Source organism: Ochotona princeps, chromosome 19 (genome assembly GCF_030435755.1).
Source record: "Ochotona princeps isolate mOchPri1 chromosome 19, mOchPri1.hap1, whole genome shotgun sequence".
In the NCBI taxonomy this organism is placed as follows: Eukaryota; Metazoa; Chordata; class Mammalia; order Lagomorpha; family Ochotonidae; genus Ochotona; species Ochotona princeps.
This window is the reverse complement of record NC_080850.1, coordinates 30887919-30912769: the sequence shown is the minus strand read 5'-3', so window position 1 is coordinate 30912769 and position 24851 is coordinate 30887919. Positions and strand designations below refer to the sequence as shown.

The following is a 24851-nucleotide window of genomic DNA, read 5'->3' as shown; positions in this document are numbered from 1 at the left end:
ACAGCTCCACTTCCCATCCAGCTCTCTGCTTGTGGCCTGGGAAAGCAGTTGAGGACGGCCCAATGCATTGGGACCCTGCACCCGCATGGGAGACCAGGAAGAGGTTCCTGGTTCCCGGCTTCGGACCGGCACAGCACCGGCCGTTGCAATCACTTGGGGAGGGAATCATCAGATGGAAGATCTTCCTCTCTGTCTCTCCTCCTCTCTGTGTATCTGACTTTGTAATAAAAGTAAATAAATCTTAAAAAAAAAAAAAATCCGGGGCCAACACCACTAAATTAAGTTTCTGCCTTTGGTGCCAGTTCAAGTTCTGGTTACTCCACTTCTGATCCAGCTCCTTGCTTAGAGTTTAGGGAAGGTGGCATAGAATGGCTCAAGTCCTTGGACCCATGCACCCACATAGGAAAGCTGGAGGAGGTTTCCTGACTCCTGGATTCAGATTGGCTCAGCTCCAGCTGTAGAGGTCATTCAGGGAATGAACCAGTGGATGAAAAATCTGTCTCTCATTTTCTCTATAAAGTGATTTTCAAATTATAAAAAATATATTTTTTTAAAAAAATCAAAACATGTAAGTTGTATTTCACAGATAAGTACAAAAGAGTATCCAGTTAAATGAACCAACCTATTTGAACACTCTACACCTAAGTTCTCATTAGAATTGAAATACTTTTATGAGTATACTAAGGAAATTAAGAACATCCCAGACAGTTTACATTTAGTCAAATTTTAGCAAGTGAATCTTGAATCATATACACTAACCAAGGCATTGTAAATACTGATATTAAAGAGTGCTCAACCAGAAAAGCACACATGGACTCTGGAACTCACAACTGCTCTTTACTAAGCTGCAACAGAGGATTCTACAGAACTCCAGCACAGGGAGCCCATGCACAGCTCACTACACACTGAGATTTCCAACCACTCGGCTCTTTTAACCTCAGTCCTAAATAACTGAAAACCATTTTCAAACAAACATCATTTTCATCAATGCTGAGAATGCAAAGGAACCTTACAAAGAGGCAAGCAGTCATATCTGAGATCCCCATGTAAGCAACAATAAAAGAAATCACTTCACTCAAGACTCTCTAAGTGAAAACAACAGGAAACAATCTGGCAACTTGTATTTACTTTTAAGATTAAAGGAAAAAATACCTATAAAGCCTTTCCATGTAGCTACTACTGTAGCTGGGAAATCAAGCTAAGTTGTTTTTTTTTTTTTTTAAAGATTTAGTTTTTATTGGAAAGACAGATACACAAAGAGGAGAAGAGAGGAAGATCTTCCACCCGAAGATTCACTCCCCAAAGGTCCACAACAGATGGAGTTGTGTCTGTCCAATCCGATGCCAGGAGCCTCTTCTGGGTGTTCCACATGGCTGCAGGGTCCCAAGGCTTTGGGCCGTCCTTGACTGCTTTCCCAGGCCACAAGCAGGGAGCTGGATGGGAAGTGGGGCTGCCTGGATTAGAACTGGTGCCCATATAGGATCTCAGGTGTACAAGGCAAGGACTTCAGCCGCTAGGCTACTGCACCAGGCCCCATCAAGCTGTTTTGTGCTTCTTTCCATGGGGTAGGGAAAAACTGTCTCTAAAAAAACAATTCCCTGTAGCAACTGGCTGAGATAAACTGTACATTCTATGAAGACATTCTGTCTACTCCCAAATCAAAATGCCAATTGGAATCCTGGTTGCTTCATTTCTGTTCCAGCTAACTGCTAACATGCCTGGAAAGGCAACCAACCATAGGCCAAGTGCTTGGACTCCTGCCTTCCACGTGGGAGACCAGGATGGAGTTCCTGTCTCCTGGCTTTGACTTGGCCTGGATAGGTAGTTGTGGCTATTTGGAAGTGAATCAGCAGACTGGAGATCTCTCTCTGTTTCTCTATCTCGTGCCCTCTCTCTGATGCTCTGTCTTTTAATAAATAAATAAGTCTTCACAGAAAGAAGGAGGGAGACTGATCTTCCATCTGCTGGCCATAACAATTAAGGCTGGGTCAGTCCAAAGCCGGGAAGCCAGGAGTTTCTTCTGGGTCAGCCCTGTGGGTGCAGGGTCCCGAGGCTTTCAGCCGTCCTCAGTTACTTTTTCCAGGTCACAAGCTGGGAGCTGGATGGGAAGTTGAGCACCCATATGGGATCCTGGCGCATGCAAGGCAAGGACTTTAGTCACTAGGCTACCGCACTGGACCCTCTTATTTCCTTTTTGAACATACAGTTTTACTATGTGAATGTGTGTCTAAAGAATATGGTTTAGGGGTTGATGTGACAGAGCAAGCTAATCTCTGCCTGCAGTGCCAGCATCCCATATGGTCATCGTTTTGAGTCCTGGCTGCTCTGCATCACTCCAGCTCCCTGCTTATGGCCTGGGAAAGCAGTGGAGGATGGCCCAAGGCCTTGGGACCCTGCACCTCTGTAGGAGACCCGAAGAAGCTCCTGGCTTCAGATCGGCTCAGCCATTTGGGAAGCGAATCAGTGGATGGCAAATCTTCTTGTCTCTCCTACTCTCTGTGTATCTGCCTTTCCAATAAAAATAAACAAATATTAAAAAAAGAAAGAAAGAAAAAGTAATGACAGAGTCTGGCACGAAGACGTTGCAGGGTAACAGATAAAGCTACCTCCTGCAACAACAATATCCCATTTGGGTGCTTGTTCATGTCCTGGCTGTTCCACTTCCTATTCAGCTCCCTGTTAATGGCCTGGGAAAGCAGTGGAGGATGGCCCAAGGTCTTAGGACCCTGCACCCACAAAGGAGACCCAGTTGAAATTTCTGGCTTCAGTCTGGTCCAATTCTGGCCATTGCAGCCATCCAGGGAGTAAAACAGTGATGGAAAGACCTGTTTCTCCTTGCCTCTGTAACAGGGAAGGAATGGGACAGGAAAGGGAGGGGAGAAGGGGAGGAGAGGAGGGAGGATAAGAGAGGAGAGAAAAAAGGGAATGATCATTTCGTATAGAAATTAAACATTCACATCCCATATGGGAATGACTCCGTTCAAGTTCTGCCTCCATTTAACTCCAGCTTCCTGTCAATGGATACCCTGGGAGACAGCCAGATGGTTGAAATACTTGGGTCCTTACTATCCAGATAGGAGAACAGGACTTGAGTTCTACATTCCTAGCTCTGTCTAGCGTAGTCCTAGCTGTGGCAGGCATTTGAGGAGTAAAGCAGCAGATATAAGATCTCTACAGCTCTGCCTTTCAAAAAAAATTGAAAATTAACAAAACTTTGTAAAGAAAATAATTATCTCAAAAGTCAGAGTGGTGGTTACCTACAGCAAGGGAGCAGGCAGTGATGGCAGCGGGAACAAGGGATGGAAAACAATGTGGGCAGTCGGGGGAAGGCGAGAAGAGATGTTGTTTTTGCAATATCTGATTTCTTGGCATAGAAAATGGCTACAGGTGCTCACTTTATAATTAGGCTATAAAGGAGAGATCTGCAAAAATTTCATGGAAAAATATACATTAAGGGAAAAAAATTCATAAATTTAAAAAATTGTTTCCAGCACAATAAACTTTTTTTAATTCTATTTTCCACAAACATACTGTAGCACCCTCATAATACATTACTTAGTATATGTTTCTGGAAATGCTATATGCACTACAGAATAACTAATTTTTGATAGATTCTAAACTTAGAACTACATAAACAGATGAACCACTAGGCACGCTCTTGGTTTAATGTTAACACTATTGTCATTGGCTCTGTTCTCGTCTGCCATCAGCTTTTCACTGAAAACTCAGATCAGAATCAAGTGTCCATCCCATGGTGGAGTCCATTTGACATCACCACCTTCAGATTCAACAGTACCACTCTGAAAATATAGTGCTTAAGGAAAACCTAGTCAGACATCCAACTGTCACTCGTGCCATGGAAAAAGTGACTCTCCATAAAATCTCCTCAATCATGCTAAGTTCTCCAAGACATGTTCTCATCAGAGTATCAGAATTAAGCCACTAGCAGAGTGTGACAGGCACCTCCTATCCAGTCACTACTCTGCCTACGTACGTAATCAATAACCACTGTCTGAGCAAAATGTCATTTCAGTGGGAGCTTTTACTTTATTGCACAGGGTGGATACAGTATTTCAACGACCCATGAATTGCAACAGTGCATCAGAAGCACCAAGCCAGAAGCCAACGTTTAGTGGCAGAAAGAAATTACCATGCTGGAGACAGAAAGAAGGGGCTACAATTAGCAAGTGTACACATATGCATGTATCTAAAATATAATAAGGACTTGAGATCAAGGGCAAATGAACCTGAAGCAGTGAATTGTTTGAGGCCCCAGCTGAAGCAAAGGAGAGGCTATGAAGAACCAATAGCCAAAATGGGTACAAATCTATCCTGGAAGCTAACCTCCAGAACTCCTAACAGCTAAGATTCAGAAGGTCAGGAACTCAATTCTAGTCTACCTAAAAGCCAAACTTAAATTTCCCCAATTGCAAAACAGGTCGAGAAAAGATTATTCCCTCCCTAATTGAAAAAAAAAAAAAAAAAAAGGTGGGCAAAAATAGAAAATAGTTAGATGTAGTTTTCCATCTGCTGGTTCACTCTTCAAATGGCTGCAATGGCTGGAGCTTTGCCAGTAACAGGCAGAAGCTTCTTTTGAATCTCCTCTGTGGGTATAGGGAACCAGGGCCTTGAACCATCTTTTGCTGTTTCCTGGCTCCCGGCTTCAGATTAGTTCAGTTCTGGCTTTTGCGACCACTTGGGGATTGAATCAACGAATGCAAGACCTTCTCCCTATCTCTCATTCTTTCTCTGTAAAAATCTTTCTTCCAAATAAAGTTTTAAAAATAAATAAAATAGATAAAACTCTTTGGAGCCAGTACAGCAGTTCAACAAGCTAATCCTCCAGCTGCATCCCATATGGGTTCCAGTTCGTGTCTTGGCTGCTCCACTTCCACTTCTGGGAAGCCTAAGATGACTTGAGTTCTTGGGACTCCGCATTCATGTGAGACAACCAAAAGAAGCTCCTAGTTCCTGACTTCAGACTGGTTCCATTCCAGCTTTTGTAGCCACTTAAGAGAGTGAACCAGCAGAAGGAAGATCTCTCCCTCTTTCTCTCTGTAAATCTGCTTTCAAATAACAAGTCAACTTCAAAACGAAATTATATTCAAAAGACTTCTACTTTCTCTCTGTAACAATTAATAAATTTCTAATTTATTAAACAAATTTAATTTAAATAAATTTTTAATGAGTTTGACAAAAACAAATCGGACTCAAAAAAAACCATAGTTCCAAATCCCCAAACATTCTACTTGTTACTTTTCAAAATGTTACCTTTGCATTTTTCTAGGACTAGGAACAACATACATTCAAAAGCTACTATGGAACAGATACCTGGAGTAACTGTGAGCCACTGGTTGGGATGCCTTACATTCCATACTGGAGTATTTAAGTTCAAGTTGTAGCTCAGCTTCCAATTCTACCTTTCTGCTCATGTGCACTCAGGAGGCAGAGGTGATGTGTCAGGTACTTGGGATCCTGCCATCCACCGGAGAGATCTGGACTAAATTCTCAGCTCCTGGCTTGGTCCTGGCCTGTTGCAGGCATTTAAGGGGTAAGTTAAAAGATGATAGCTCTTTCTCTCTCAAATAAACAAGCTTTCTTTAAATTATTTATTATCTTTAAAATAGTTTCCTCAAATAATAACACAGTTAAAGTTAGGTTGCACTGATGCCACTAATCTGTTTTCTCATGAATAGGATCAGCATCACTGGTCTATGAACCAACATTAGGATGAAATAGTGGTATTCCCTCCCAGGATCTAATCCATCTGGGGCTTCTTCCAGGTCTCTTAAGTTTTGGGTGCAGGGGCCCAAAACACTTGAGACATCTTCAGCTGCTTTTCCCTGACCATGAGCAAGGAGCAAGATGAAAAGGGGAGCAGCCAGCATACAAACCAACACCTGTGTGGGATGCTGGAACTGTAGGCAGTGGTTTTACCCACTATGTCACAAGACCAGTCCCTCCATACTTCTACAAAAAGAAAATAAAGTTCTACCTAACATGAACAAATAGCAGCCTGTTAGGAAAATACTTTCCAATTAACAGACTGATGTGATTTTGGCCCAAAGAAAGTCCAAAATAAGCATATTAAAATGTAAATACAAAGCCCAGTGTGGTAGCCTACTGGCTAAAGTCCTCACCTTCTATACGCCAGGATCCCACATTGGTACCAGTTCATATCCCGGCTGCTCTCCTCCCTTCCAGCTCCCTGCTTGTGGCCTGGGAAAGCAGTCAAGTACAACCCAAAGCCTTGGGACCCTACACCAATGTAGGACACATGGAAGAAGCTCCTGGCTTCAGCTAGGCTCAGCTCCAGCCATTGTGACCACTTGCAGAGTGAGCCAATAGATGGAAGATCTTCCTCTGTTTCTCCTTCTCTCTTTAAATCTGCCTTTCCAATAAAAATAAATGAATCTTTCAAAAAAAAAAAGAAATCTCAAATAAAAAATAAAGAAAAGAAAAGATAGATGCTATAGTACAGCAAGTTAAGGCAGAAGGTGAAGTCACCATATAATACCCACATTCCATATGGGATACCCACATGCCCAGGATCAAATTCTGCCTCCGTGTCACATCCAGCTTCCTGAAATACACCTGGGAGGCAGCAAGTGATGGCCCAACTGCCTGGTTTCCTCCTACTATCTGGGAAATCAGATGGAGTTCTGGACTCCTGGCTTCAGCCTGGCCCAGGACCAGTACCTATGGCCTTTGAACAGTGTAGCAGTAGACTAAAGATCTCTCTTTCTCTCACATAAACTATAAGCAATTGCAGTTAAAGAAAACTGAACAAGCTGTAAGAAGACAAAGTGTGCCTATTTCCCACTGTTAAGACAATGTCTGTCTTTGCTCTCGTAATAAGGAATATCACTATCAACAGACCACTAGGACAGCGACATAGTCTGACTCCTGCCGTCAAAGAGAAAATGGCCTGTAACTGAAGCCTTCAGGCTGGCTGACAACACAAGCATAGCATGAAGGACTATCAAAAACCAAACAAATTCAAGCTAAGCTTTGAAGCTCCAAAGACCAGACTCTGGAGAGGGCAAATTAAAAAAAACAGTAGAACCAGGTTGGTGAAAGAGTTTTGGAAACAGCATTGAAGATGAGCTCTCAGATCCTAGACGCACAGCCATTTGGCACCCATGTCATGCAAAGGTCCATCCACAGTGTAATCCAGACTGACTGCTGGAAAGGGTTAAGGAGGCATCCATGTGGGTCCAATTAGTAAAGCAGGTTAACAGTGTTAATAAAAACTGGATCTATAACCCAGACTTAAAAGAATACTATCACAGATAAAAAATGTTCTAAATAAAAATGGCCAAGCCTTTGCATGGCTGTGTTAACTATGCTTCGGTGTAATGGTTCAATTGGCTAATCCTCTGCTAGCAGGCAGCAGCATACCATATGGGTACCAGTTTGAGTCCCAGCTGCCACTTCCCATCCACCTTCTTGCTAATAGCCTGGGAAAGCAGAGGAAAATGACCCAAATCCTTGGCCCCTGATATCCATGTGGGAGACCTGAAAAAAGCTCCTGGCTCTGCTGGCTTTGCATAGGCCCAGCTCTGGCTATTGCTGCTACTTGGGGAGTGAACCAGCAGATGGAAGATCTCTCCTATCTCTGTAACTCTGCCTTTCAAATAAAAAATAAGTACACTTTAAAAAAAAAAAGAATAAATCCATATGTAAACATATCCAAGAAATTACAATGCATGAAAGAGAAAATATTTAAAGCAGTCAAAGAGAAAAGACAAATGAACAATTAGACTAACAAATGACTTCCCCAACAGCAACAAAGGAAATCCCAAGTCAGTAGAATGCTGTCTTTAAAATAACAGAATCCCTTTAAAAAGTATACAGCAAAATGTAGCATACACTTTCAATTATTTACACAGCAAAAATGAACACTTACAGACCCCCAGATAGTAGTTTTCTAAAAACCAGTTGTAGATAATAGTTTGGGTGTTTCTCAAAGGCCCAGGTCCTCCAAGCCCTATGTTAACATTGAATGGATGATAGGCCAAGACTAGATCTAATTTAACAAGTGGGTCTGATGGAAATCTTAAGATCACTGCGCTGGAAGGCTGGTCCTAAGAGCTGAGCTGGAGCTCGGCATTCCTCACAGCAACTGAGACTTCATGGGACACTAACATCCCTTGGTAGAATGCACTGGTTTCAGTCCTGCCTCCACCTTGATTCCAGTTTCCTGACTAGACCCACCCTCGGAGGTAGCAGGCAATCACCAAACTACCTGGGAGACCAGATGGCGTTTTTGCTCCTGGCCTTGGCATGATCCAGTCCTGGCTATTGCAAACATGTGGGAAGTGAACCAGCAGATGGGTACTCTTTTGTCAGTTTCACTCTGGTAAGTCTTTCTCTCACCCTCTCTCTGTCTCCCAAATAAACAACTTAACATAAAACACTTTAAAGTTAAGCTGGGCTTCACAACTCTCTGCTCCCTGACTTACACACATTCTGCCATCCACCATCTTCAAATGCCTCCAAATGGGGCCATGTGACTGTCAACTGTGAATTTCCAAAATCATTCGCAAAAATAAACTTCCTTCTTAAGTTAGATCCTCTCAGGTTAACTTCTTCTTTTTTAAGATTTGTTTATTTTAATTAGAAAGTCAGACTTACTGCAACAAGGATAGATAAAGATCTTCCATCCACTGGTTCACTCCCCAAGTGGTTGCAAGGGCTGGAGCAGAACTGATTCAAAGCTAGGAGCCAGGAGCTTCTTCCAGGTCTCCCATGCAGGTACAGGGTCCTAAGGCTTTGGGCCGTCCTCTACTGCTTTCCCAGGCCACAAGCAGAGAGCTGAATGGGAAGCAGAGCACCCAGGAAACGAATTAGTGACCATATGGGATCCCAGCAGATGCAAAGCAAGGACTTTAGCCACCAGGCTACCACTCTGGATCTTCAGGTATCTAAACTGCAATAATATACCTACTAAACTAACAGACCAAGGAGAAACTTATAAATACTATCACAGGGCCCGGCGGCGTGGCCTAGCAGCTAAAGTCCTCACCTTGAAAGCCCCGGGATCCTATATGGGTGCCGGTTCTAATCCCAGCAGCTCCACTTCCCATCCAGCTCCCTGTTTGTGGCCTGAGAAAGCAGTTGAGGACGGCCCAATGCATTGGGACCCTGCACCCGCGTGGGAGACCTGGAAGAGGTTCCAGGTTCCCGGCTTCAGATCGGTGCGCATTGGCCCGTTGCGGCTCACTTGGGGAGTGAATCATCGGACGGAAGATCTTCCTCTCTGTCTCTCCTCCTCTCTGTATATCTGGCTGTAATAAAATGAATAAATCTTTAAAAACAAACAAAAAAATACTATCGTAGAAGGAGACAGAATAAACAGAAGAAAAATCAAGAAAAAAAATTTGAACACTACAATCAATAGCATATATGTGAATGAGTGTACTTGTGGGTGTTTGTGTGTGCACATTCATTCATTTCTAGCTCAGACAACAAGACTTTAACATTTGGCTGTGGAAAACCCCAAGACTATTTCAGGAAAGAGACCAGAGTGCTAAAAATATAGGAAGGTAGAACTGGAGAGCATCCTTAATGCAGAGACAGGACTTGTATATATCTGGAAAAAATAAGACTTGTATGTATAAGTGGTAATAAAAGCCTACAATGGCAAAAAAATGTAAAACATGAAATCAAATATAAACTAATTTGTAACACTAAACCAGAAAGATATATTATTAAATGATAAAAACAGCATATTCAGCACAATTCTTTTTAAAAACTGTTATATTTATGAATGTGTCGAAACAAAGAGGTGACGTGTGCAGGTGTTCAGGAAGTGAGGCAGAGAGGTTTCTGTTTTTGTTTCTTTGGCTTTTTAAAAATGTCTTTCCTTATTTATTCATTTTCATTTTTATTTGAAAGGCACAAAGAAAAAGATCTTTCACCCACTGCCTACAAGAGTCATGGCTAGGCCAGGATTCCAGAACTCTCTTTGGTTTTCCATGTGTGAGGACCCAGCTGCTTCCCAGGATACACAGTGGCATGAGCCTGGAATTGGAAGCAGATGTGAGACCTGAATCCAGATACTGTGATACATTTCCAGCATGCAGGAAAGCCAAGGGAAGACTTAACCACTGCACCATGTGCTCACCCCAATCATGTTTTATACATGTTGGCATTTCTATCTCTTTACTGTGTACTAGTATTCCTGTTACACTACAAATAATATGTAAAATGAAAATTAAGAAGAAACAACTTTCTACATCAGAGTTTAATACTACTGGATTTTCATAGTTACGATTCGCATTTCAAACAGGGACTAAACAGTCACCTAACCTATTTCTAAAATATGCATAACTGAATCCTAGTACATGGAATCTATCCCAATATTCCACTAGTATTTGAGATGCCTCACAAAACTTCAGGAAAACATGTTTCCAGATACCAGAATTAAATATTATGCTAAAATCATGTGGGACAATTTTACCTTAATAATTTCATTAGCTATAAATGTTAGGCTTTAGGATGGTAGTGTTTAGGCTAATCCTCAGCCTGCAGCACTGATACCTCACATGGGTGCTGGGTCTAGTTCTGGCTGCTACACTTTCTGATCCAGCTCACTGCTAATGGCCTGGGACTAGCTTGATGGCCCAAATCCTTGGACCCTGGACCCACATGGAGACCCAGATGAAGCTCCTAGCTTCTGGCTTCAGACTGCCACAGTTATGGCTATTAAGGCCATTTGGGAAGTTAGCCCATAGATAGATGATCTCAGCTTAGCTCCAGCCACTGCAGCTATTTGGGAAGTGAACCAACAAATTGAAGACCGCTTTCTCCTTCTCTCTCTGTAAAAATCTGCCTTTCAAATAATTTTTTTTAAGTTAATGTCTATTTGTTAAAATGTGTTCAAAACAGAGACTGTAAGGAAAACAACCTTATAGCTACATATTTCACGTAATTTTTTTAGAGCTAGTAACGTTAACAATATGCATCTTACATATCATTTTCAATGTTCATAGATCCTAGCTTTTACTTGTTTTCATTAAGAGGATTTTGTGCACATTATTTTGAATATTCCTAGGTGTTCACTGGATAAACTTCCATATATTTGCTACAGCTATAAAAATACATTTTTTGGCCCAACACATTGGCTCAGTAGCTAAATTGCTGCCTTGCACACACCAGGATCCCATATAGGCAGTGGTTCGTGACAGCTGCTCCACTTCCCATCTAGCTCTCTGCTTTTGGCCTAGGAAAGCAGTAGAGAAAGGCCCAAGGCATAGGTATCTTGTACCCTACACACTTGTGGGAGACCCAGAAGAAGCTCCTGGCTTCAGATCGGCTCAGCTCTGGTCATTGCAGCCACTTGGAGTGTGAATCAGCAGATATAGAAGATCTTTCTCTGTAAATCTGCCTTTCCAATAAAAAAAAAAAAAATCTTGTTTAAAAATACATTTTTGGGGGCCTGGCACAATAGTGTAGCGGCTGAAGTCCTCGCCTTGAACGCGCCGGGATCCCATATGGGCGCCGGTTCTAATCCCAGCAGCCCAGCTTTCCATCCAGCTCTCTGCCTGTGGCCTGGGAAAGCAGGCGAGGACGACCCAAAGCCTTGCGACCCTGTACCCATGTGGGAGACCTGGAAGAGGCTCCTGGCTCTGGATCGGCACAGTACCAGCCGCTGCGGTCACTTGGGGAGTAAACCATAGGACGGAAGATCTTCCTCTCTGTCTCTGTTCCTCTCTGTATATCCGCCTTTCCAATAAAAATAGATCTTTTCAAAAAAAAAACAAAACATTTTTTTTTATCTATGTAATATGGTTTTGGTTTTGAAGATACTTTTGTTTGCTATTATAAGTAAAATCACAACAGGATATAAAACTCTAAAATAGCTGGGATGAAAAATATCATAAAACTGGACACAACAATCGGTTATCACACACTCGGTTTCTTTACTAAGCTGGTTAGCTTTCTGGTTTTCTCTTTACCAAACTTTTCTAGGCCACAAATGTATTTCCAAGTTTAATTCATCAGTAGCCCTCCCCCTGCTTCACCACCATCCCCCCACCAAAAAAAAAAAAAAAAAGTGGAGCAGGTGTTTTGTATAGCAGCTAACACATTACTTTGGACCCCAACATCCCCTATCAGGGTGCTTCAGGTCACACCCTGGTTCTGCTCTCCATTCCAGCTCCCTGACAGTGCTCACCTTCTGGGAGCCACCAGGTGACAGCTCCAGTATTGGCAACACTGTCACTCACAAGACAGTCCTAGCCTCATCCTGTCTCAGCTACTGGGACAAATAGCCTGGCTCCTGCAGGCATATGTGGGGAGTAAACCAGAGGATATCTGTCAATCTGCCTTTCAAAAAAAATGCCCAATTAGTCTGTGACAACACATGACACCCAGGTCCCACCAAGCCAGTACCCCTGAGAAACACCCAGGAACCTACGGGAGGTTTCTGCCCAGTACAGCAGAGGGCGGACCCAGATTCTGGACCACTGTGTCAAATACTGCTCAGAGAATTACATAAGGTGACCTATGAAGTCACTGTAACCACCGCCATCTGGGAAATATGTTCCCTAAGAATAAAAACTAACTTCCTACCCAGTCTGACTTTTCTGTGAAAAGGATGGACCTTTGACCAAAGACCAAGAATATCCCACCAAGGCCCCCATGTGTAAAGAATAAGATTCAAACTTTCCAAAATCAACTTACTCTTACATAGCATCCTTTTTTTCTTGCTAAAAAACTTTTTTCTCCATCAGATCACCAACCTCCAGGTAAGTGATTATCTGGAGGTAATTTTACTTTATTATACTGTCTAGAATCTTACCTAGGCTGAAAGAATTACAATGCGTAAAAGGAACATTACACCAAGATCCTCTAACCTCTACTCTCATGACCAGTCTCATCCATACACCATTCTACTACACATATGAGGTGCTTAAACACATGGCACAGTTTTATGCTTTTATACAGACATGCTCATTCAGGGGCAATGGAGAAAATAGGACCAGGTCAACAGCATCCTAGTGTCTTCAAAATCCCCAAAGTTCTAAAGAGACTTTTCCTGCAGGGGATATCTTGGACACTGCTGCAAAACTGCTCACAGTTCTAACACACTCAGAAAAATGAGAAAGCAGGAGGTACATGCTCATTCAGTATGACACACAAGATCATCTTTTCCTGGAAAGTCAACCATTATTGCCAAACTTCACTCAAAACTTACTTCTAGTTCTTTAATTTTCTCTTCTGCTATTTTCTGCTTCTCCAACAGCTGAGTGTGAATCACCTCCTTGGACTGAAGAATAAACCTACAAAATAGAAAAAAAGTTGAAAATTAAGACCATAAAAAATATATCCATCGGAATCAACAGCCATAGGTCACAAATGTTAAACAAAGAAAACCAAAAAGATGATCTCTAAATACGTGGTTGTAACAGATTAGACACCATCAGGAGTTTAAAGCTTTCTTGGCTAAGAAGTGAAAAAGATCATAGCAGTTTCTACTTTGTTCAAAGAGGAGAATCAGTTCCAAGTAATTATAAATGGTAATAATAAGCAGATACAAATCTACTACAGGCTAAGAGAAAAATCAACATCCAAGCAAGAAAAATCTGTAATTTATATTTTTAGTTATCTAATTCAATTCTTGTCTAGGTTTTTTTAAACAATATTTGTAAAGTGGAGCCTCCCTCCATCTTTTTTTTTTTTTCCCTTTGGTAACAGCAGCAACTCATGACCTTTCAAAGCCACAATCAAGTACTGTGCTAAGATCAATGCATTAGTGTTCATATGAGTTTGTCACACAAAAAGCACTGTATAAGCCCTGCTATCTTTTATTATTATTTCCAGAGTGTATAATACCTCTGAAAAGCTCAAAATACACAAGTGGAAAATTTCAACTTTTTCCGTTTTATAGTCAGGCACATTATTTACCAATGATGAGGATGGAACTATGGGGAAGCTTTAAAAATTAGCACTGAAGCTGTTTTGTGACTTTACATTCATAATTCTTGCTGCAGGGAGAGGAAGAATAAACTGTTCTATAGCCTTGAGTTAGTGACCTACACACTCTCCTTTCACTGGAATCGTTTTTAGGATTATCTAAGCTAATACAGATTCCATTAAAGAGTACAAAATTCATTCAGATTTTTTTCTTTTCTTTGCACTAACAGTTCAGCAACAAGGACTAAATATCATCTCTAGCAAAAAGCCTAACAACAGAACATTATCATGCTGCTTCCTCTGCCAATCCCACAAAAACTGTATGCACCTAGGTGAGTTCTTACTAAGACAGTCTATTATATAAAAGTGTTTTTTTTTAAATATTTCCACACATAGGGCCCGGCAGCGTGGCCTAGCGGCTAAAGTCCTCGCCTTGAACGCGCCCGGGATCCCATATGGGAGCCGATTCTAATCCCAGCAGCTCCACTTCCCCTCCAGCTCCCTGCTTGTGGCCTGGGAAAGCAGTCAAGGACGGCCCAAAGCTTTGGGACCCTGCACCCGTGTGGGAGACCCGGAAGAGGTTCCTGGTTCCCGGCATCGGATTGGCGCGCACCGGCCCGTTGCAGCTCACTTGAGGAGTGAATCATCGGATGGAAGATCTTCCTCTCTGTCTCTCCTCTCTGTATATCCGGCTTTCCAATAATAATAAATCTTAAAAAAAATATATTTCCACACATAATACAATCTGATAAACTCCTTTACTCCACTTCATTGTTATATTCTGGTGTGGGTAGCTCAGATAATTTAACCAATAGCATTGTTCCTCACTAGTAACTTGATTTTTTGTAGAAACCTTACTCATATTCACTGGAAAAAAAATCCGTATGTCATGCAAAACAAGGATTGACTCAGTCTTTTACTACAGAATCTTTCAGGTCCAAAATGTTCTTATCGGGGCCCCCCCAAAAAGCTATTTAAAATAATACTAAGATTTACAGAATATTTTTTTCAGAACTAATTAATGCTAGAATTCAGGAAGAAGAATTGATTTGAATCCTACCAAGTGCCAGCAATACCATGTGTAATAAAACAATGTCCCAAGAGTTGCCAAATTCTGTCATTAAACACAGTTTTACCAACAAAGTCCTTTGGACAGAGTTTTCAGAGTAAAATATACATTTTTAAATAGCACTGATTGCTGGCCAATGTGTAGTATTCTCAAATAATAGGTCATCAGACATCATCTTTATTAGAGTCTGGGAAAATTTCGAAGCTAAGATTAGAGGTCAAGTCACTACTTATGTGGCCTTTAAAAAGAAAGTATCTGAACAGATACTAAATCCCTTGAGCAAAAAATAAAATTACTAGAAAGCAAGAACACTCAACAACAAAAACATGTTTTTCCATGGCCACACACCACTGAGGTAGCTGTAACAGACAGGGACAACCTCAAAGGCCAGCAAGATTCCATAAAAGTAGGCCAAGCTGCTACTACAAGCCTAAGGCATCTAGGCCATGACATTTGTAAATAAGGATGAGTATAAAGGAAACGCCTATGTTCACCTCAAAAGGTAGTTACAAAGCTAAAATCCAAATACAAGATTTATGGAAAATGTGGTTTAGTCTTCAATTAAAATAAGAGAAAAGACACAAGTTTAGAAAGTGGTCCCCCCAAAAATCTGTATTTCTGAGTCTTTTAAAAAATATTTATTTTTATTAGAAAGTCAGACAGAAAGACAGAAAGAGAGACAGAGAGACAGAGAAAGAGATCTTCCATCCTCTTGGTCACTCTGCAAGTGGCTGCAACAGCCAGAGCTGAGCTGATCTGAAGTCAGGAGCCAAGAGTTTCTTTCAGGTCTCCCACGCAGGTGCATGGTCCCAAGGTTTTGGATCATCCTCTATTGCTCTCCCAGGCCACATGCAGGGAGGCAGATGGGAAGCAGGGCCACCAAGACACAAACCAACACCCATATGGAATCCCAACATGTGCAAAGTGAGGACTTTAGCCACTATGCTACCATGATAGGCCCATTTCTGAGTCTTTTTAAAAAGCACTTGATCCACAAGTGGGTGACAGGGGCCCAAGCACTTCGGTCATCTTCTGCTGCTTTTCCCAGCCCATTTGAAGGGACTAGATGAGAAGTTGCAGCAATCATGACATAAACCAGCACATATATGCGGTATCTGCATTATAGGTGGTATAGCTTTACCTGCTTTGCCACAACAAACCAGCCCTGCTTCTGGATTCTATCTGGGAAATGTGGAGAGAGTTAAGCCCTGACTATTCGAGGCAACTCCTCTGCTTTTTCATCTGGCTCTCAAGTAGATGAAAATAAACTTAGGGCCTGATGTGGTGGCACAGCACTCTTATCCTTCACCTGTGGTACCAGCATCCCATATGAGCACCAGTTCTAGTCCATCTGCTCCCTGATTAATGACTGTGAAAGCAGTAGAGGACAGCCCAAAGCCTTGGGCTTCTGACCAGCCCAACTCTGAACGTTGCATCTATTTGGGGAATGAACCAGAGGATGGACGATTTTCTCTCTCTCTTCCTCTTTCCCCCAACCCCTGTAATTATGACATCAAATAAAATAAACAAATCTTTCAAAAAAACTTCAGGGCCCGGCGGCGTGGCCTAGCGGCTAAAGTCCTCGCCTTGAACGCCCCGGGATCCCATATGGGCTCCGGTTCTAATCCTGGCATCTCCACTTCCCATCCAGCTCCCTGCTTGTGGCCTGGGAAAGCAGTCAAGGACGGCCCAATGCATTGGGACCCTGCACCTGCGTGGGAGACCCGGAAGAGGTTCCTGGTTCCCGGCATCGGATGCTCAGCTCCAGCAATTGTGGCCACCTGGGGAATGAACCAGTGGATGGAGGATCTTTCTCTCTGTCTTTCCCTCTCTCCGTAAATCTGACCTACCAATAAAAATAAACAAATCTTAAAAGAAAAAAAAAAAAGGAAAGGAAAGGAAAGCAGCAAAGGCTGGACCAAGTCCTTGGGCCCTGCACCCATGTGGGGAAACCCAGAGGAAGCTCCAGGTTCCTGGCTTCAGACCAGCCCAGCTCCAGTCATTGTGGTCATTTGAGGCATGACCAGGTAGATGGAACAACTCCTTCTCTCTGTCTCTCCTCTCTCATAAATCTGCCTATCAAATAAAAACAAATCTTGAAAAAGAGAGAGAGAGACAGTCAAGGGGCCATTTAAAGTTAGGATGTTCTCAGAACCCTCCATTAAAGCCAGGTTCTGAGTCTAAAACTGTAAAGGAAATAAACCTGCTTCTTAGTGGAGCACAACAAGAAACCTTTGCTATACTTAGAAGCAAGTAAAATGAAGAACAAAACTATGTCTGAAGAATCAGTAACTATAAGCTGGCTTTCTCTTAGATTGTGGTCAAAATTCAACACAGCACATGGTCCAGAAAGTCTCAAGTGCAGAATTTAATTCACAGTGTTCCAGTCTGATGGGTGTCAAATTCCAAGTAAAATGAAAGGTGGGTCAACAAAAATTCATCAGAAGAAAAAATACACACATATTACAAAACAGAAATAAATGTAAGAACTAGGACACAACTACAAGATCAAAGAGACATTATCAATTTGGCTAATTTATATGTGCTGATCGATTCAGAAGAGACAAACAAATGCACCCAAAGAAACATTTAGACATTTAGCACACTTAATGTCCATACTGCCCGCACCAGAGGATCCAAGTCTGAGTCCCAGGTTCTGACTCCACCTCCTACCAAGGCAGCCCCTGGGAGGCAGCAGTGTCTCACACGAGCCCCCTGGACTGTATTCCTGGCTCCCAGCTTCAGCAGCAGCGCAAGCTCAGTCACTGCAGACATTTGGGAAATAAAATCTGTAGATAGGAGCTCTATTTTTTTTTTACATGTTTCTATCATTTCCTCGGCCTCACAAACTAAAAATTGTACAATAAGTTAAAAAAGGAAGCAAGGGAGGGAAGGAGGGAGGGAAGGAGGAAGGAAGGAAGAAAAAGGTAAGAACTGGGTCCAGCACGGCTCAATTACTAAATTCTCACCTTACAAGCACCATATGGGGGCTGGTTTGTGTCCTGGCTGCCCATCTCCCATTTGGCTCCCTGCTGTGGCCTGGTAAAGCAGAGAAGGATGGCCCAAAGCCTCGGGACCCTGCACCCATGTGGGAGACCCAAAAGATGCTCCTGGCTCCTGGTCTCAGATCAACTCAGCTCTGGCCAGTTCAGCCATTTCAGCCATTTGGGGAAGCAATCAGCAGATGGAAGATCTCTGCTTTTCCTTCTCTCTATAAATTTGATCTGCCATTCCAATAAAAATAAATAAATCTTTTTTTAAAAAGGGGGGTAAGAACTACCACTGCAAAATTGTGACATTTTCAAAGTGTGAAAAGAAAAAAAGCCATTAACCCAATATTATATACACAATGAAAAAATATAACTACACAGCTTTTAAAAATGAAGGAAAGTGCTTGCACTGTGGTATAGCAACTTAAACTGCAACCCGCAGCAACGGCATCCCATGTGGTCATTGCTTCAAATCCCAGCCTCTCTACTTCCAATCCAGCTCCCTGTTAATGTGCCAAGGAAAGCAGCAGCAGATGAACCACATGCTTGGATCCCTGCACCCACACAGGAGACCTGAAAAATGTTCCTAGCTCTTGATTCTGGCCTGGCCCAAGTCCAGGCATTGTGACCATTTTAGAAGCAAACCAACAGATGGAAGGTTGATTCATTCTCTCTCAAAAAAAGGACACATTCAAACAAAGGCTGAGTGAGTATTCTAATAATATCAAAATAATTTTTTATTCTTAATTATTTTTATTTTTATTAATCTTTATTTCTTATTTTATTAATAATCTTTATTTTTATTATTTTTATTTTTAATTATCTTTTACCATAATAAAAGTTAAAAGTGGGCCAGTGCCGGGCCCGGCGGCGTGGCCTAGCGGCTAAAGTCCTCGCCTTGAACGCGCCCGGATCCCATATGGGCGCCGGTTCTAATCCTGGCAGCTCCACTTCCCATCCAGCTCCCTGCTTGTGGCCTGGGAAAGCAGTCAAGGATGGCCCAAAGCTTTGGGACCCTGCACCGCGTGGGAGACCCGGAAGAGGTTCCAGGTTCCCAGCATCGGATCGGCGCGCACCGGCCCGTTGCGGCTCACTTGGGGAGTGAATCATCGGATGGAAGATCTTCCTCTCTGTCTCTCCTCCTCTCTGTATATCTGACTTTGTAATAAAAATAAATAAATCTTAAAAAATAAATAAATAAATCTGTTAAAAACATAAATAAATCATTTTAAAAAATACTCCCTTAAGCGGGACCAGCATTATAGCATATATGATAAGCTGCCACAAGCCAACACTAGCATTCCATACTGAAATATAAGTTCAAGTCCCAGATGTTCTATGTCCAATTCACTCCTTGCTAAAGGCATAGGAGGATGCTCTGAGTTTATCTGGGCCTCTAGCACCCACGTGAGAGATCAGGATGGAATTCCTGCCTTTTGACTTCAGACTGGCCCATTTGGGGCCATCTGAGGTGTGTGTGTTAGATGTTTCTCCTACCTCAACCACCCATGTTTTGTCTTGTCTGTCTCTCATTGTCATACATAAAACTGGGGGGTGGGACACCTCCTAGGATGTCCACTCTCCATACTGAAGCAGGGAACCCAGCAATGGTAGAAAATGCAGGTGTTCAGGTTCTGAACAAAATTTAAAAACAGTCAATAGTATCTACTCATGTAATGAATTCAAAGCTGAAAGAAAACAGTTACAGAAAATTCTAAGAATCAGAAGGGTGGAAAAGCCATTTACTAAAACGAGGAAGACTTAAAGGAAATGGTTTACTTGTAAACTGCAAGAACATTATTTTGGCCAAATTGAGATGCCTTTATTTTCCATCAAACGGGAACGTAAAATAGGCAGAAGTATGAAATTCCATGAAAGGGTCCAAAACAAGGATAAAAACTAGGAAGTTTTTAATAATATAAAAAGCATGTAACACAGATAAGCCTGGAAAAGGTCATTAAGCAATGAGTTTAAGTAAGAAGAAAAAAATCCAAGGGTTGGAAGCAAAGTCAATCTATTATTTAGAAACGTGGGAAAAAAAAGAAAAAAAACAGTAAAAAAGACTGAGTGAGGATGTCTTCTGGGACCAAATCTATATAAACATCGCTTGCTTTAGATGAGTAATGTACAATGCTAGGTTCAATTGGCACTAATTAAGAACCACTATTTTTAAATCAGAACTATTGCTCCTGAAATGGAAGCAGTAGTATGTTAATCTATTTTAAACATGAAGTTTATTTTGGGTTACTATTTGGTATTCTAAGTATTCTGGTAAATAATCAACCTCTGATGTTTACCACTTCTACTCTGGCCTCACCAAACCCCAAACGTCTGCACATAGAAGCACTGAGCTTTTCAACAACATTTTCTAAGATGTGATATTTGTCTCTCTGGTTAGTTAAAATACAAAGCTGGGTAATATATTACTACTGGACAGTTGAAAAAATGCTATTTAGTGCGTACTAAAGAACATACACAGGAAAAAAAAACTTCTGGTACAAAGCAGAGAGTTGTAGAGAAAGAAATATACTTTGGCACAAATGCAAACATCTCAGTCAGACGTACACGTACAGGATGCACATTGGGGTCCAAATCTTTTTACTCTGAGCCAAAGTTTAAAAGATTGGCTTCAGGGCAGTCACATGCGCTTCTCTATTTAAAGACATTCTAAATCCTAGCTCCTGCTCCTGTGCAAATTTTGATAGAAGAACATTTCAAGGCATCTTCAAACTCCAAACAATAATGTCTTCCAAGCAATCTGGTCCATTCCAGGATAACAGATTTTACTCAAAGAGTTGGTAATGAGAGTTACTGTCCAGGACAAGGAGATAAAATTCACCCAGACATGTCCATTTGAACTTAAATTCTAAAAATAAAATGAGCATACATTCTTTGCAAAACCTCAGACTCTAATGGGTCATGCACACTATCCTAATTATTCCATCAGGATAAAGGATATTTGCAGTTTCCCAGCAATCCCCAAGGTAAGAAATACAAAGGAAAGGAAAAACAGAAAGTCATTACCACGTTTGTGTTCACACCTGTGAGCTGACCCCCAGCTTCTAGGTCAGTATTTTTCTGAACCCCATTTTGGATATTTCATTAAGCAGCTTATGATCCTGGACAGGAGCATTTCAGTGCTTTCTCTGATCTAGACAGTAAGTCGTTTCTAAATTTGCCACTATGAGACAATGCGGTGGCTAAAATCAGAAAAGTCTTGGTATAGCTTAAAACTTACTATTTTCTTTTTGGAGAAATTCAGCTTGAGTTAAGCCAGCTATAGAACACAAAGCCAAAGTTACAAAGTAACACAGTTCAAGAATGCTGGCATCTATTTTTTATTTACATAAAAATACCAAAATGGTACTTTTCCTTCAGCTGACTGCACTGATTACTGCTTATCACACACAATAGGATCTTGTCCTGTTGCTAACTTCTACTTACACGTAACAAAGGCAGATTTTGTTTAATCTTTGGTCAGTTAAAAAAAAGGCACATCTTTTGATGTCAGGAAACACAGATCCAAAGTCTTCCAAGTAACTAAATGAATCAATTACATTTATTGTTTTTTTAAACAAGTTCAAAGTCTAAAATAAGTTAAGCCCATAACAAGGACACCTGAAATAAAAATTTCATTTTAGCTTGTTTGTACTCTCCAAAATAACAGACTTCTTTTTCCTTTCTCAACAATAGACTTCTAATTAACACACACTTTCAAAATTAATTTCCCATGTTCTGGTGAGAATGTTTAGATTCTAGGGGATATGGGAGAGGAAGAAGGGAAAAGATGAACAAACATGACTGTGTAATTCTTACCCAAGTGTTTGTTAACTTCTCCTGGCATGAAAACAGTGATGTCATTCTAGAAAAGTACCAGGGCATAAGTATAACAAACTTCAAGTTTTTAAATCACTGACATCTTAAGGAAATTAATAATATTACTCAAAATTCTCCTCTCCCCAGAGTACTGCATCTGGGAAGGAAGAGGGTGCCCATCTGGGGTTATATACATATTCGACGTCAACAAAACTTAAGTCATTTTCCCTGCACAACAGGAAAAGTTGTTTTTCGCCCTTGGAACTCTGAGCAATGCTTTAAATGGTTCAGTATAAAAGCGTAAGACGGGTGGGTCACATTCTATTAGCAAATACAGCTGAATGACCAAGAACTTCTCATCCTTTTAGATTAAAACATAAAAACATTTTCAAAAATTGAAAAGTGCCTTTCTACCTTTGAAATTTATTTTAACTTTGCTTTGTTTAGTCTAATATATATTAATACCTTTAAAAGAGAATGTAAAAGAAATTAATAAATTTGCATTTGCAATGTGGCCCTCACAGCACAATGTATTTATTTTCTCCTGCAGTAAGCAAAGCATTGGGTAAAATATCCAACCTTCATTCTGGGGAGAGTAATAACACAAGCTATTTTTGGTCCAATATCAATACTATCTTTGAACAATATTTATTACAGAAAGGTTTTATTTTTACTTCCTACTCTGTTAAGGATAAAACATAGTAAACTACTTGTTCAGCTTTAAAATTACTTCAAGCTGACTGAAGTCCAACTCCACAGGTACACAAAATTATTAAAAGGATTGCAAAACTCGAGGCAGTGTGACCTTTTCTATTAATATTTAACATAACTACACGTGGAGTAACTGCAAATTATTCATCATGCCTTTACTGAAAGGCACAGTCCGAAAGAACAGGCCGATATCTGAACTATAAATTCAGTCCACACACACACACAGAAAACACATAACATTTTAAACAAAGGGCAGTTCAACCAAACTGTCATGAACAGCCCAGGTTTCTACATCCTAATTGGTTGAAAAATTGCTCCAGTATTTCATTATCTTATGTGTTATTAATCAGAAATATGCCTACTGATTCACTTTCTACCTATGGACTATTTCTCTACAGTTTTATACTTCTAGATCTTTCAACCACTAAATTACTTCAACAAGTAGAAATAGCAACACGGCTCCCAAACAGCAACTCCTGCATTGCTAGACACTTATCCAGTTGGTAGATTTATACCATTGTTCATTCTTAGTTCCTTAAATGTAAAAAAATACCCACAGAATGGTAGCATACCTCTAAATTAGTTTAAATATGGTACAAAGTTATTTTTAGTTAGGTTCCAGTTTTAAAAAGTTACCAATCATTCTTCCCAAAGGCTAATCTACTCAAGTTCCTCCTATATTAAAAAAAATTAGAAAACAAATTTGTCCCTTTATAAAGAAGAAATGTTATTTATATAATGCTAAGCAAAAGAAGACTAATGGTCCACATATGAAATCAGGGCCAGGATCACGCCTATTATTAATAAAAAAAAAAAAAAAGACTGACATTTATTCTAATAAAGGTTCTTTCAAACACTAAGAGTAATTTATGTGCACTTTGAAATATAACTTAAAATGTTTTCTTTTATAATTTTAAGTTCTTGTTTCCTCCTATGTAGATTTTTAAAAAGAGAATAAAAACCTACAAACAAATATAAGTCAGTTTTCACTCATGAAAATAAAAAATACGGGGAACATTCACAAAACATTTGCTTGAGATTTGTACTCCCTCCTTGCATGCTAGAAAGATGCAAAGACAAACATTTCCAAATATTCAGACAGGTCATCCCACAGTTGTAGCTTTCATCATAGTTCTCGAAGTGGTATGGTGAGGTCAGCTCACAAACAGCTTAAGTAGCAAAACAAGAAATCGGTGGTAGTAGTATCAGGCTACATAACAGCCTCTCCAAAGAATATGAAGTAAGAGAACTAAAATGTGCTGGCAAGATGCCAAGAGACTGGATGGCCTATAGCTCTGAGCACCAAACCCTCAGAGTTTGCAGCACATATGGCAATTCATCAGCTCTTGCTCTATAGCTTGACTTTCCTTGTTTTAAACCAAAAATAGACAATTCTAAGAGGGTTTTAACACCACCGTATTTCTCTATACTCTTGAGATGAAAGGCTTCTAGGCCTGAATGATTTGTTAAATTAACCACACCCTAAAAAGAAAAAAAGACTTCCATTCTGTATAAGCTTCAATTACACTGATGCTATTTTGCAGGGAACAGCCTTTATTATCCAAGGATTAGGCTATTCTCAACATCACTGTACAGATTTTGGTTTCTATGCTGTTTGTTCTATCTGTGCAAGTGGGTGACACTTAGGATTGGTCAACATAAAAAGGATTTAATAAATACTTCCGTCAAAACAAAGCACATAACTTTGGTTAGAAGCACTTACTTCCTTTGATCTTACTTTTCCAATTCCTTGCTGAATGAATCATATGCTGAAACAGAATAAACTCTGATGTCTGACACTTTCCAAAGACTATTTTATATGAAAACTTGGAAGAAAATGCAGTTACTTTAGGCGACAGAAAGACTCAGCTTCAGTTCAAATCCACATACATTAAACACTACTTTGCTCCACACATTATACCAAGAAATGAGCAAACAAACATGACATATGGACATGGCCTCAGAGCGCCAACAATTATTGGTGAGGAGATGGACCCATTTTAAATACCCAATGTGCTCTGCCACCTGTCAAAATAAAACCCCTGGTAACACCAAGAAAAGGGTGAATACAACTAATAAGACAAAAGTGAATTAAGTCCACCCCTAAGGCTGGACAATCTTCAGAAGCAGTATGATTTGAGCAACGTCCTAACAGAAAAAAATTTCACAATGCAAACAGGGTTATTGCGAACCAAACACAGAATGCACAAAAATGAAAAGACACAAAAACAGTATTTGCAACAAAAGCCACATGACAAGAGTAAACAACTTCTGGGACATGAGCTTCTACTCTTTCACCATATAATATGAAAATCAATTATACCAGACTTGGATTTTTAATT

General features: G+C 40.7%; 1 protein-coding gene across 1 annotated transcript in view; it reads right to left on the bottom strand.

Moving 5' to 3' along the window:
* Positions 1-24851, bottom strand: part of PFDN1 (prefoldin subunit 1) — a 64809-nt gene that overhangs the window by 29593 nt on the left and 10365 nt on the right. Inside the window, exon 3 of the mRNA XM_004586475.2 lies at positions 13205-13289. Coding sequence (XP_004586532.1) covers positions 13205-13289 — 85 coding nt within the window. The remainder of the gene's footprint in view (positions 1-13204; positions 13290-24851) is intronic.